This window comes from Hibiscus syriacus, unplaced genomic scaffold (genome assembly GCF_006381635.1).
Source record: "Hibiscus syriacus cultivar Baekdansim isolate YM2019G1 unplaced genomic scaffold, ASM638163v2 tig00110294_pilon, whole genome shotgun sequence".
In the NCBI taxonomy this organism is placed as follows: Eukaryota; Viridiplantae; Streptophyta; class Magnoliopsida; order Malvales; family Malvaceae; genus Hibiscus; species Hibiscus syriacus.
In genome coordinates this window covers 265,475-280,009 of record NW_024062666.1, presented here as the reverse complement: position 1 = coordinate 280,009, position 14,535 = coordinate 265,475, and the positions used below count along the sequence as shown (strand labels likewise).

Here is a 14,535-nt window from a genome sequence, read left to right as displayed (position 1 = left end):
TACCGTTATTATGCTGGAATGTAGAGTTCTTGGAGAAACTTGTTCAGAAATGGGGAAAGTTCATTGGCATCTTGGATTCTTCAAAGAACAGGTCAGATTTATCGTCGGCAAGAGTTTTGATCAGGGTCGCCAGTCCGTTTGATGTCCTTGAAATGGTCACAATAGGGTCTTACGGCAGATCATACAAGGTCAAAGCCATACTGGGATCGGTATTTTTAAAACCGGAGGAGTTTTCCAGGGGGATTGATGGTGAAAATTAAAATTACGGGTACAGTGAAAATCATTTTCCCGAGGAAGAGTGCGGCCGCCGTCTTACTTTGGAACAAGTTGAAAATTTTAAGTCTTCTGAAGACTCTATGCTGAAGAAAGACAACTGGCATGATCAGGAACAGAGGAGTAGGTTGCAAAAGGGGGATGGGGAGCAGCTTTTACCAAAAAAGTCAAATATGGATATTTTAGATGTTGGGTTCTCAGATTTGCGGGAAAAAGGAAAATATCCTGCTGGGGAGCATGCGGGACTTGGTCTCAGGGAAGAATTGGGCCTAGACTCTCAAGCCCAAGATTGTAACAGTTTGATTTCTGAATCAAGCATGAAGATTCTGTTTCCTCCAGGGCCTGCGTATAATCTGAAATGGATTGCCGAAGGGTCCAAAGGCAGATTTATTCCCTAATTAAACAGGGAATGGATCAAGTCCAATGAAGAATCGATAAAGGACGTAGTGGTCTTGGATAACGAGGTTACGAACGCAAAAGGAGTGGAGGAGGAAAATGATGATGTTTCAATTAAAACTGTTGGAACTTAACCAATGGAATTACGTAAGGGGACGTTTTCTAATGGTCAGAGGAGCTGGAGTCCGTTGGTTCATTTGTCCAGAAGTTTGGCTTTGACGAGTGTTCCGGTGGGAAGATGAAATAGAGGAACTTGTAATAGAGTATATAGAAGATCAAAAGATAGAAAATTCTGGTATGATCCGAAGATAGAAGAAGAGTTGTTGCGACCAGCTGAGGTACAAGACCAAAATAGAAAAGCTTCCAATTCTTTCTTGACCACCCAACCGCTCCCAATTTTAGAGGAAGATGGAATAATTAGCGACGATGAGGAAGGAGGTCCCTCTAAAAGTGTAGTAGGAGACTTGGACCAGCATTCAGGGAGTAGAGTAGTGCCTCGATCAGATTGTCAGTCTCGAGCAGTTATAGGGAAAGAGAGTAGGCGACAGAGAAGTATTTTGACTAGGGAAGCTTTGGAGGTGGCTAGTTTACACACAGTTTCTTCTCCCTCCTTTTCGATGTTTTTGGAAGAAGCAGTGGCTACGTGGGAGGTTAGTACGTTGCTGGGGATCTCATTTAAAGAAGGCAAGAAGGTGTTTTTAGATAAAATTATTGATCTTGAGGAAGGATTGGGGGTTAGTAGGAATTGTTGAAATAAGGGGTTTTTCTATTGTGCTTTTTTGATTTGAGGTTCTTGGGATATTTGATATATTTATGAGTAACATTAATATTATTTCGTTGAACATAAGGGGGTTGGGGAAGAAGGAAAAAACAAGAGCTGTAGCTAAGTTGGTCAGGAAGAATAAGCCGAGCATTCTACTTATTCAAGAAACAAAGCTAGAAAACTGTTCTATGGCTCTAAGGAGAAGGATAGGGGGTTGTCTTCTCGAGGGATGTATTTTTTCACCAACTGTTGGGTCTGCAGGGGGTTTGCGGTAATGTGGAATGATAATGAATTTAATGTGTCCAATAGTTACTTAAGTAGCAGGATCATTGCAATATTTGGGAAGTTTAAGAATGTTGTTGAAGAGTGTGTGATTATGAATATTTATGGTCCCTCCACTGAATCTGAAAAGGATGAATTCTACAGGGAATTACTGGAGTTTGTTTCAGCCCAATCGAATCTACTTTGTATTGGGGGGGACTTTAATACGTATCTTGATCCGGCTGAGAAGATGGGAAGGTCTCAAAATTGGCATTCTGTTGATATATTTAGGAATTTTCTGCAACAAACAAATTTAATTGATCTTCCGTTGGTGGGAGGAACTTTTACTTGGTGTAACAACAGGGAAGAATCAACCTGGGTTAGGCTTGACAGGTTCTTAATTTCTGGTAATTTTTTGACCTGCTTTCCGAACGTAGTTCAAAGGCTACTGCCTAGGTCCATATCAGATCATAATCCGGTGTCATTGGAGGATTCGTATGTAGACTGGGTTCCTAAACCATTCAGATTTTACAATTATTTATTAGAGGAAGAAGGCTTCGAGGAATTGGTTAAATCTTCAAACGGTTGACTTGATGGAAAGGAATGATAGAAGGGGTATCTTCAGTATTTTACAGGGAACTAAAAAGTCAATCAGAAACTGGTCAAGCAGGAAATTTAATGGGATTTCAGACTCTATCGAAACTTTAGAAGGGCGAATTAATGAGTTAGAATTGAAGGCACAAGGTAGTAATCTTTCTCCGCAGGAGTGGGACCAGGTGAAGCAGTTTAGATCGAATCTCTGGAGGTTGTACAGGATTGAAGAAAGTGTTTGGTTTCAAAGAGCAAGAACGAGATGGATCAAAGGAGGGGATAGAAATACTAGATTTTTCCACTTGTGTGCTCTAAACAGAAACAGGAGAAATGCAATTACTAGTCTGAAGATTAATGGGACTGTAGTTTCAGACCCGTCTCTGATCAAGACCCACATTTCTGATTTTTTTAAGACAGCTTTTAATTCCATTTCTACAATGGAAGTGGAGAACTTATTTCTGGATTTCTCTAAACTGTCAAGAGAACAATCTACAAAATTAGAGGAGAAGTTTTCAGAACAGGAAGTTTGGCAAGCTATAGCATCCTCGGACAGTTCTAAATCTCCTGGTCCGAATGGTTTTACAATGGGTTTCTTCAAGAAATGCTGGCCAGATTTAAAGGAGCAAGTACTGGAATTTTTTAACGATTTTTATTTCGGAAGGATGTGGGAGCATGGAGTAAATCACGCCTTTATTACCCTAATTCCGAAAATTTTAAATCCGGAAAGTGTTGAAGACTATCGACCAATTAGCCTTGTAGGAAGTTTGTATAAGATCCTATCAAAAGTTCTATCCAAGAGACTTAGCAGCTGTGTTGGTGACATTATCAGCCCTTTCCAGTTTGCGTTTATACCAGGGAGACAATTGTTGGACTGTGCATTTGTTGCAAATTAAGGGATCGATTATTGGAGAAAACAAGGTCTACAAGGGGTTGTTTTCAAAGTTGACTTTCGCAGAGCATATGATTCTGTTGAATGGCCGATTTTGAACAGAGCAATGAAGGAGATGGGCTTTGGTATTAGATGGTGTTCGTGGATCTCACAGTGTCTCTCTTCTGCTTCAATTTCGGTTCTGGTGAACGGTTCCCCTTCGGAAGAGTTTACTATGGCTAAAGGACTAAGACAAGGTTGTAGTCTCTCTCCGCTCCTATTTAATATTGTAGGTGAGTTGCTGCATTTGATGCTAGACAAAGCAGTTGACAAAGGACTTTTCCAAGGTTTTGTGATTGGGAATTCTGCGGATACACTTCGGTTATCTCATCTTCAATTTGCCGACGATCTCATAATTTTTTGCCAAGCTTCACTTACTCAGATTAAAAATGTCAAAAGGGTGTTGAGGATTTTCAGTATAATGGCGGGGTTGCATCTAAACTTAAAGAAGAGTAAACTGTATGGTGTAAACGTTGATGAGGATATTTTATCAGACTGGGCATTGGAAGTGGGTTGTTCTGTTGATCGTTTTCCCACAGATTATTTGGGTCTTCCAATCGGTGCTAAGAAGAATTCTGAAGCTTTATGGGATCCTGTCCTTAAAAATTTTAATTCAAAACTAGCTGGGTGGAAAGCTTCTTCTCTGTCCTTGGCTGGCAGGACAGTTCTATTAAAGTCAGTGTTGACTTCCCTGCCAATATTTTTCCTATCTTTCTTTAAAATGCCTTGCAAAGTTGGGAATAAATTAAACTCCTTAATGGCCAGATTTTTATGGGGTGACAGTGCGGAAAAAAGGAAGATCCACTGGGTTAGTTGGGATACAGTTTGCAAACCAATGAACAGTGGTGGCCTTGGGGTTCTTGACTTGAATCTTTCTAATCGGGCATTATTGGGGAAATGGGTGTGGAAGTTCGCAAATGAAAAGGATTCCATATGGAAAAGAGTGTTATGTAGTAAGCATAATATTAGTAGTAATACTATGTCTATTAGTAAGGTCTTTTCTCCAAAATCTTCTTGGAATTTAAGAAGTATTGCTAATAATTTTTTGAAGAATGATTCGGCGGGTGAGTGTCTTAGATCATTTTCGAAGTTGCAAGTAGGCAATGGTAAGTCCATATCTTTTTGGACTGATCCATGGGTGGATGAGGTTCCTTTAAAAATTCTTTTCCCTAGAATTTTTGCACTCTCTACTAACAAATGGGGTAAGGTTGCTGATTTTGGAAGCTTTGAGTTGAATGGTTGGCAGTGGAACATTATTACTAGGAAGAATTTGTCTGATTGGGAATTGGAACAATGGTTGGATCTGATGATGAAATTAAAGGAAATAAAACTCATTGATTCGGTTGAAGATTTTCTCTCTTGGTCAGCAAGTGGTGATGGGTTATTCTCAGTGAAATCGTGCAGGAAAGCTCTTGGTAAGGAAGTTGGGGGTATTGATTTGTGGTCAAAAGGGGTGTGGTTGGGTTTGTCTCCGCCTCGTGTAGAAGCTTTCCTATGGCAGTTAGCTCATCAGAAGGTTGCTGTTAAAATGGAGTTAGTGAAAAGAGGAATGTCCTTAGAAGAAGATATTCTCTGTCCTTTCTGCAAGGAACATGAGGAATCTATGCAACACTTATTCATTTCGTGTTTTGTAGTTTGGGAACTATGGAATAAACTGGCAAGCTTCTGGGACTTGTCTATTGTGCTACCACAGGACCCTCCTTCCTTACTTAATTCGTGGGGGAGTTTGAGGTTGAATTCATTGATTTGGAAGTTTATCCCGAGAGTCGTTTTTTGGTCTATTTGGAAAGCAAGGAATGCGATTGTGTTTGAAAGTTTAAACCTTGATAGGATGTCTCTCTTTTTTGTGAGATTTAGGTTATCTAAATGGTTCCTAGCCAAGTATCCTAAATTCCCTATTCAGGAAGATCTGCTAATTGGGGATCCATCACTTGCTGATGGTATTTTTGTTCCTAAACCTAAGGATCATTCTGTTATTGGCTGGCTTCCTCCACCTGTTGATTTCTTAAAGATGAATGTTGATGGAGCTGTTAGGTTAAATGACTCGATTGGAGGTATTGGAGGCATTTTAAGGGACTGGAATTGCTGCACTCTTTTGACTTTTTCAGAGAATATTGGTCAAGGTCCCCCACCAGTTGCAGAGTTAAAGGCTATTAAAAGAGGCATCGAAATTTTTCTAGCTTCAAGTTGGTCTGCTGCCAGTAGATTGGTTGTTGAGAGTGATTGTAAGTCAGTAGTGGAGTGGATTCACACTCCGTCTTTGGCACCAGTTTTCATGTTGCCTCTTGTTAGAGAAATTCTGTTGATCCTTTCTGAAAAAGTGGTTTTAATTAGGTTAATTCCAAGGTCTTGTAATGGGGAGGCAGATAGTTTAGCAAAGCAGGGGATCGGTTGATTGTATGTTTTAGTTATAGTTTATTTTTCTATGGATGTAGGTTCTTGAAGTAGCTGAAGTTGTTAAGTCTAATGTAAAATCATCTGTTGTATTGTTAAGTCTTATGTAATTCCGATTTAGTAATAAAATGAGGCACTCTTTTCCTCCCTCCACTACTTGATCCTTTCTGTTAGGAAATGGTCAACTATGAGGGAGGTTTTTAACAAGGCTTCCTATTCCTATCAAAAAAAAAATGGGAGGAAATATTGTGGGGGTCATATTCCCACAGTAGATTATATTGAGGACCAGTCTCGGGCCTCTCTTCAGTGTGGGCCTGTATCCGGTTCTTTGCAAATTACTAATGGAAAGAGTGAGGCTGGAAGTAAAGTGAGAAGAGGCTCATGTAATCGGGTTTATTCGAGGTCTAGGAGGGGGGAGCTACGAGCTGTGTAGATGTAAGTTCAGATATTATTTATTCCAGGGAGCCTACTGGAGGGGTGGAGGCTCTTGAGTGCTGGAATGTTAGCAAACTGTTGGAGGTTAAATTTAGAGGGGGAAAACAAAACTTTTTGGAAAAAACAGGTTCTTTGGTTGAGGAGAGAGAAGGAAACGGGAGTAATTAAGGGGTTTGGGATTGAAGGTTATTCAGTAAGATATAGATGTCTAATTGGAAAATTTTGTCTTGGAATATTCGAGGTCTAGGTAGGAGGGTTAAAGCTAGAGCGGTAAGGTGTGTTGAAGAAAAGAAGCCTTCAATATTTTTTATCCAAGAATCGAAATTGGAATCAGTGAGTCCTTCATTATTGAGAAAATTGGGAGGCAAATTTCTGACTGGTTCGGCAGTATCTTCAGCTGAAGGTTCTGCTGGAGGCTTAATTACTTTGTGGAATGAAAATGATTGTGTTGTTCAGGAAGAGGTAATTCACAGCAAATTTTTTGCAGTAAGAGGAATTATTGAAGAGTCCTCTGGACCTTGTTGGTTTATTAATGTGTATGGCCCGAGTGTGGATTCTGAAAAAGAGCTGTTTTTTGGGGAGTTGCTTTCATTTCTGGAAAATGCAGACTGCCCAGTGTGTCTTGGAGGGGATTTTAACGCTTTTCTGTCACGGGAAGAGAAAGCTGGTGGTGAAGTTAATTTGGTCTCAATGAATGTTTTTTGACATTTTGTGAACAGTGCTAATCTGGTTGATTTACCTTTGGCTGGAGGAAGATTTACATGGTGTAATAATAGGAATGTCCCAACTTATGTGAGATTGGATCGATTTCTTCTGGATCAGAATTTTCTGTCACTTTTTCCATTGATTTCCCAAAGTCTTCTACCAAGGTCTATTTCGGATCATAATTTGATTTTGCTGGAAAATAGGGGCTAGAATTGGGGTCCTAAACCTTTCAAGTTGTTCAACTATGTCATGGAGGAAGAAGGGTTTGGTAATATGATAGAGGCCGAACTACTCAAGTTGTGTAAAACAGACAAGAAAATTCCATTTTCCAGCGTCCTAAAAGGGGTACAGAAAGCTGTTAAGAGTTGGTCAAATAAGGGCTACTTAGAATTTCCTAGAAAAATTAGCAGTTTGGAAAAAGATATTCAGAAGTTAGAGATTGATTTGCAGCAAGACTTACCTGGGGTGTCTATGAAGCAACTAGTAGAGGCAAAAAAAAACAATTGTGGGACCTTTATAAAATTGAAGAGTCTATCTAGTTTCAAAAATCGAGAGTGAAGTGGAGTTTGGAAGGAGATAAGAATACAAGGTTTTTCCATCAATGTGCAGGAGGCAGAGGTAGGAGGAATGGTATTAAGTCCCTCAAATTGGGGAGTGAAATCATCTCAGATCCTAGGAGGATAAAAGCATCAGTGGTGGATTTCTATAAGGATCTGTTCACGCAAAAAAATACTCTGGAGGCCGAAGAGTTGGACTTGGATTTTCTAAAACTTTCGACTGATCATAGTTTAGCTCTTGAAAAGCCATTTTCTGAAGAGGAAATATGGGATGTAATTGCCAATTCGGACATCAACAAATCGCCTGGACCTGATAGGTTAAACTTAGGGTTTTTTAAGAAATTCTGGCCTAGTTTGAAACAAGTAATGCTACTGTTTTTTAAGGATTTTTATGAGGGGAAGGAATGGGATGAGGAGATTAATCACTCTTACATTTCTCTTATTCCTAAAAAGGTGCATCCGGAGGCATTAGAAGATTTTAGGCCTATTAGCCTTGTTGGGGGGTTTTATAAGATCCTATCTAAGGTTCTAGCAAGGAGGTTGAGCCTATGCATTAACAAAGTTATAAGTCCCTCCCAATTTGCTTTTATCCCGGGGAGGCACATTATGGACTGCTCTTTTATTGCAAATGAAAGTATTGACTACTGGAGGAAGAAAGGATTGAAGGGAGTCATTTTCGAGGTGGATTTTAAGAGAGCTTATGATTCGGTGGATTGGGAGATTTTGATGAAATTAATGAGCAAAATGGGGTTTGGTGTTAGATGGTGCTCTTGGATTTATAAATGTGTGTCAACGGCTTCCATTTCAGTCGTAGTAAACGGGAATCCAACGGAGAGAATTAAACCTTCAAGAGGACTAAGGTAGGGTTGTTCGTTATCTCCGATGTTTAATTTGGGAGGGGAGTTGTTACATTTAATGTTGGAAAAAGCAGTGGAAAAGGGCTGTTTTCGGGTTTCGAGCTAGGTTCTCTTGATAGCTCTTTCAAGTTATCCCATTTACAATTCACGGATAATCTAATAATTTTCAGCAAGGCATAAATTCGTGATTTGTTGAATGTTAGAAGGGTTTTGTTGATTTTTGAATTGTTGGTGGGGTTGAAGCTTAACTTAACTAAGAGCAGAATTTTTGGAGTGAACGTGGAGGACGAGGTTCTAGATGCTTGGGCAAAGGAAATTGGATGTTCTAAGGGTGCTTTTCCTTCGGAGTATCTCGGGTTACCGTTGGGGGCCAAGAGGAACTCTTTTGCTTTATGGGAACCTGTTGTGCAGAAATTTTACAGTGCATTATATGGTTGGAAGGCTAAATCCCTATCGTTGGCGGGAAGGGTTGTTTTGGTGAAATCGGTTTTGTGCTCTCTCCCCATTTACTTATCTATTTTTCGGATACCAATAAGTGTTTTCAGCAAGCTAAACTCGATCATGACAGCTTTTTTATGGGGAAGCTCGGCAGGAAAAAATAATATTCATTGGTTGAATTGGAAGCTGGTGTGTAAGCCAAAGAAATTGGGAGGTTTAGGGATTCTGAATTTGCTGATTTTGAACAGGGCTTTATTGGGGAAATGGGTTTGGAAATTTGCTTCGGAGAAGAGATCATGGTGGAAGATAGTGATGTGCAGTGTGAATAATTTGAACCCGAATTCTATGATGATTGGGAACAATTGCTCAGCCAGAGCTTCTTGGATATGGAAAGGTGTGGTTAATAATTTCTTTTCTTTTGATGATTTTGGGGATTGCTTAAGGAATAACATGTGTTTAAGAGCCGGTAATGGGGAATCAGTGCAGTTTTGGAATGATATATGGTTGGGTATGGTTTCTCTGAAGGAGATGTTTTCGAGAATTTTTGCTTTATCAAAAAATAAAATGGGAAAGGTGGCAGAATTCAGGTTGCACAGTATATCCGGTTGGGTTTGGGATATACAATTGAGAAGGAATTTGGTGGATTGGGAGGTTGAGCAATGGTTGCAGCTTATTTCCTTGTTAAACACCTCATCTCCTTCATTACTCGAGGAAGATTGTTGGATATGGCTAGGTAATGGAGATGGCTGTTTTTCGGCTAAATCCTGTATCGAAAAATTTTTCGATAAGGAGGGCATTAATGGAGAAGAGGGTTTTTGGGACAGGCACGTTTGGACAGGGGTTGCACCTCCTCGTTTGTTTGGCAAGTTGCACATCAAAGAGTAGCAGTTAAAGAGGAGCTGTTGAAGAGAGGTGTCGTTGGGATTAATCATCCTTTATGTCCGATTTGTGGGAAGTGTGAGGAGTCAATTTCACATCTGTTTCTGCATTGTGAGGTGGTTTGGTTTCTGTGGTCCAGATTTTTGAGGGACTGGAATGTTTCATTTGTGGTTCCTAAGAATATGACGGATTTTTTGATTTTGTGGGATGATTTAGTTCCGAGATCTAATATTTGGAAATTCATTCCAAGGGCGGTTCTGTGGTCGGTTTGGAAATGCAGAAATAAGATTGTTTTTCAAAAAAAGAAGGTGGATTCTGCTATGCTGTTCTTTCTTGCTAGATACAGAACTGCTACTTGGTTCGGGGTGTTAAGGATGTTTATATTCCTTTCGATTCCCTAGTTGGGGATCTAAAACTGGCAGATTCGAATGGTATTCTGTAAAAAGGGTGTTCTACTCCTTCTAAGTGGGTACCTCCTCCACAAGGCTTCCTTAAACTCAATGTTGATGGAGCAATGGCTAAGGGTTGGGACAAAGGTGGAATAGGTGGTTTGATTAGAGATGACAGGGGTTTGTTACTGGGTTCATTCTCAGAAAATATTGGAGGTGGTCCTCCAATTCTTGCAGAACTAATGGCGATCAAAAGAGGTTTGACTCTCATCAAAGAAGTAGGTTTCTCTCCAAGTCGGAAGATTGTTTTGGAAGTGGACTCCACCACAGCTCTGAAGTGGACTAAACATCCTAACCTCTGTACCCCACTATTTCAGAACTTGGTTAGAGGTTTAGCATCTAAGGTGGAAGGACAGGGCATCATTTCAAGACATATATTGAGAGCCGCCAATTGGGAAGCGGATGAGTTAGCAAAGGCTGGTATTGGTTGATCAAGTAGTATTCTGTTGAGGTTTCTGTGTTCTTGTGTTTGTCCAGTTTTTTAGGTCGGTCTTACTGCTGCAGGTCGTTCTATGAATTGGTTGTACGTTATGTTTCAGGGTAATAAAATTCAGAGGTGCTCTTGTCCTCCTTCCGATGTCCTTCATGTTACTGATATAACATGCAGGATATGAAGGGGGTTTTAATGAGGCCTAGCTTCTATCAAAAAAAATAATATTGCCCATCCCTTTGCATGTTAAGCTGTTAGCCTATCTATAGACATATTTCTTTATGGTAGATTGTACACTTTCAATCCTTAACCCTTCAGTTATACTTGTATCCATGCTCGAATAAACTTTTTTGCTTCATGAGCTAATGTAATATTTGTTTTTTTTTTATTTCTTTATGGTAGATTGTACATTTTCGGTCTTTGGAAAAACCCAAGGAAGATGATTTTTGTCTGGAGATGTAAGTTCAAGATTTCGGTAGAAGTTGACTTCCTTTTGCAATTGACATATCTTTATTTACTGATATTTTCTTCTATTTTTGTATATGAATGTGATGATCCAAGCTTCACACTCCTCTCTTTTGAATGTTTAGGTCAAGGCTTTATACTTATGATGATGTTGTTGAGAGAGTAGCTCAACAACTTGGTTTGAATGATCCGTCCAAAATCAGGCTTACATCTCACAACTGTTACTCTCAGCAACCCAAACCTCAGCCTATTAAGTATCGTGGGGTGGATCATTTGTCTGACATGCTGGTCCACTACAACCAGGTAATAGTCAAATCCCCTTAGGAGTGCATATTGAAAGGCCAAATGATGAAAAGCTAAGAGCTAACCAGTTTTGTTTTTTTGACAGACTTCTGATATTTTATACTATGAAGCTTTAGACATCCCTCTACCCGAATTACAAGGTCTGAAAACCTTGAAGGTAGCATTTCATCATGCTATTAAGGATGAAGTGAGTATGTGAATCATATTTAAGAGTTCTAATGAATGATGTTAAATGTTTTAGTACAATAAAATTAGGTTCTTTTTTATCCCAGGTCGTTATTCATACTATTCGGCTTCCAAAACAGAGCACTGTGGGTGATGTGATTAACGATCTTAAGACAAAGGTAAGTTTTATTTCATTCCATGGGTCAAAATTATCATGTTGAAGGCATGTGTATTTTTTTTATGGATAATAGAATAAAATTGGTGAATCATTATTCTGAAACAGGTGGAATTGTCTCATCCTGATGCAGAACTGCGGTTGCTTGAAGTTTTCTATCACAAGATCTACAAGGTCTGGATGTCATTTTTTCATTGTTTTTTTTTTTGCTCATGTCGGTGTTTACCTTGAAAGTGGGAAATGAGCAACGGGAGCTTTTTACATCTTTATTTGATTTCCTCTGGATGCTTAGGTGATGGATTGTCTAATGTCTTGGTTCTTTCATAATCCTCTAATTCCATCAAATTTTCTTATTTGTTTAAAACTTGACATTGCTTTTTGAAAAGTCGGTTGCTTTGTTTAGTTTCTTGATTGCATATCCACTTTTGTGTTTCATGTTTTTCTCTCTCTTCCTGGTTTGTTTTTTGAGGTTCCTTTATTACCTATTGTACCTTTTCCTTCCCTCTAATTGCAAAATTTTGTATGTTTCTATATATTTCTGCAGATTTTCCCGCCTAGTGAGAAGATTGAGAATATAAATGACCAGTACTGGACATTAAGGGCAGAAGAGGTTAGTTCCTTCCCCGCCCCCTTCTGTTCCTATCATGCATGCACTCATACATCATGCTGTGATCTAATGAATCAGTTTCTTTTCTTGTATTTTGCCAGTTCTGATTTTATGAATATAATTTCTTAGATATGCATTCTTTAAGATGTGGAGAGCTGGTTTTGATTGTTGTTCTTTAATCTTACAGATTCCAGAAGAAGAGAAAAATCTTGGTCCAAATGATCGTTTAATTCATGTTTACCACTTTACTAAAGAAACAGCTCAGAATCAAATGGTAACAATCTTGATTTTATTACACATCGTCTTATTTTCAGTTGTCATTTTGCTTTGCTTATGATTGCTTCTTTATAACTATCATGTTTCCTTACCAATTTAATTGTCTTGTTTTTACAGCAAATTCTGAATTTTGGAGAACCCTTTTTCTTGGTGATTCATGAAGGTGAAACCCTGGCTGAAATAAAAATCCGGTTACAGAAGAAGCTGCAAGTTCCAGATGAGGATTTTGCAAAGGTTTGTTGTACTTCCTGAATGCTATGTGAGCTTGTGCTCACTGATTTACCCTAATCCTTCTCGTGTCCAACGTTTTTCTCTTCTCATGCTGACTGAATGCAACCTTGGCTGTCATGTTTCCTCTGTTAATAATTTTTTGAACTAGTCATTTTTCATTCTCTTCTGTCTTTGTTTTTCTATATCCTTTTACTTTTTATTTATATGAAACATATTTTCTGTTCAGTGGAAGTTTGCATTTCTCTCACTTGGTCGGCCAGATTACCTTCAAGATTCTGATATTGTATCTAGCCGTTTTCAGGTGCGCATATTTTTTTTTGTATGGATATTCGAAACATTTGTCCAAGTTTCATTCGCATTTTCCCTTAATCTTGTTTTACTTTTACATATGTTCAGAGACGAGATGTTTATGGTGCATGGGAGCAGTACCTTGGGCTGGAACACACTGACAATGCTCCAAAAAGATCTTATGCTGCTAATCAGGTAATAATCCTTTATTAAAATATTTCCCAAGTTTCATCGTAAATCGAGTTAATAAGACACCTACCCCAAGGATTAAGATATTCTTTAAGGCCATGATTAATCAATCTGCTTTTTCCGAGTCCATAAAAATGGCTAACCTTTGAGATGCCACGAAAATTCGACTCTACCTAAATGACATCACGCTTCTTTGCAGAACCGGCACACCTTTGAGAAGCCTGTTAAAATCTACAATTAGGGAGTATTTTAGATTTTACCTCCTTTTGATGATATTGCACAAAAGAGTTGCATTCTACATGAACTAAAATGCAAACGAAAATACGGGGCGACAAGAAGTTAGCACTCAAATGGCATCTGTTGACATTTTCTTGTTGATTTTTATTGGATAATGTAATTCTTTGGGTTGAAGGACGTCCTTTTAGGTAAGCGAAATGTGTATCTGCAAATGTCGAATAAGATCCACCTAGGGTTTTTGCTACTACTTTCGGTCTTGGTTCTGTCTCAATCAAGCAAGTTGGCTGTGTAATTTGGCAGTACATAAACAAGATTTTGGATTATTAGTGAATTCATGTATACACAGTATAGTTTGGGAGAAGGTTGTGATTTTTGTTATTCCCTTTGGTTGGTTTCCCTTATTTTTACCTATTTAGCATTAGCTGCTCTGCCCTTTGTAATGTTTTTCTTTTCAAGCCTATTTATTATGCAACTTTGCCAAACTCCCAAATCTCCACCTCTTCTAATTTGCTCTTTTGATAGAAAGCTTATTCCTACATATATACACTATTTATAATGTATGTGCGAGTTTTAGTAATCATCAGTCATATTTGGGATATTTTTGTAATTTAGTTTCCTATATATAAAATTTAAAAATAATTGTCAATGAAGTTGTCCAATTTCTTAATAGAGAGCTATTCACATAGCAACATCTTAAACGCCAACAAGCAACATGTTAAAAGAATACTACAAAATCTCTAGCTTTCTCATTCGTTTAAATAAAAAAATAAATTATTTTCAATTATCATAATCTATTTATTCCCATCGGCAATACTAATTTAAGAATTTTGTTTTCCTTCCCTAAGATCATGCATAATACAAATTGATTCTTCATGCCGTCCTGCATGATTAAAGTTCACATTGGAATTTGAAGGTGATGTGAGAAGGGATCAAATAAATTCTCAATTCATAAAAAGAGGAAAGATGACAAAAGAGATGTTATCTGTGGTTTGTGATATTTTTTTATTAGAATAGTGGACCACATGACATCTCCTATCTTTCCTTTTTTGTGCAGGATGTGACTTGACTTCATCCATAAGCATGGTACCATGAGCTCTGGACCACATTTTAGGTCTCCTATGGTTTATGTGGCTCTCATTTCACCCCATTTGGATTTTTCCATTACATGATTTAAGCCGGGTCGAATATAGGATAGTGGGTGGGATAGTCGTTCTCCCTCAAAATTAAAATTTATCATATATTT

At 38.5% G+C, this 14,535-nt stretch overlaps 1 protein-coding gene across 1 annotated transcript in view; it reads left to right on the top strand.

The window, feature by feature from the left end:
• The window catches only part of LOC120116391 (ubiquitin carboxyl-terminal hydrolase 13-like), a 30,919-nt gene extending 17,249 nt beyond the window's left edge, over nt 1-13,670 (top strand). Inside the window, exons 22-32 of the mRNA XM_039136898.1 lie at nt 10,759-10,814; nt 10,947-11,124; nt 11,210-11,311; nt 11,397-11,468; nt 11,573-11,638; nt 12,009-12,074; nt 12,259-12,345; nt 12,465-12,581; nt 12,805-12,879; nt 12,975-13,061; nt 13,255-13,670. Of these exons, the coding sequence (XP_038992829.1) occupies nt 10,759-10,814; nt 10,947-11,124; nt 11,210-11,311; nt 11,397-11,468; nt 11,573-11,638; nt 12,009-12,074; nt 12,259-12,345; nt 12,465-12,581; nt 12,805-12,879; nt 12,975-13,061; nt 13,255-13,296 (948 nt within the window). The 3' untranslated portion in view covers nt 13,297-13,670. The remainder of the gene's footprint in view (nt 1-10,758; nt 10,815-10,946; nt 11,125-11,209; nt 11,312-11,396; nt 11,469-11,572; nt 11,639-12,008; nt 12,075-12,258; nt 12,346-12,464; nt 12,582-12,804; nt 12,880-12,974; nt 13,062-13,254) is intronic.
• Nucleotides 13,671-14,535: the final 865 nt, after the last annotated feature.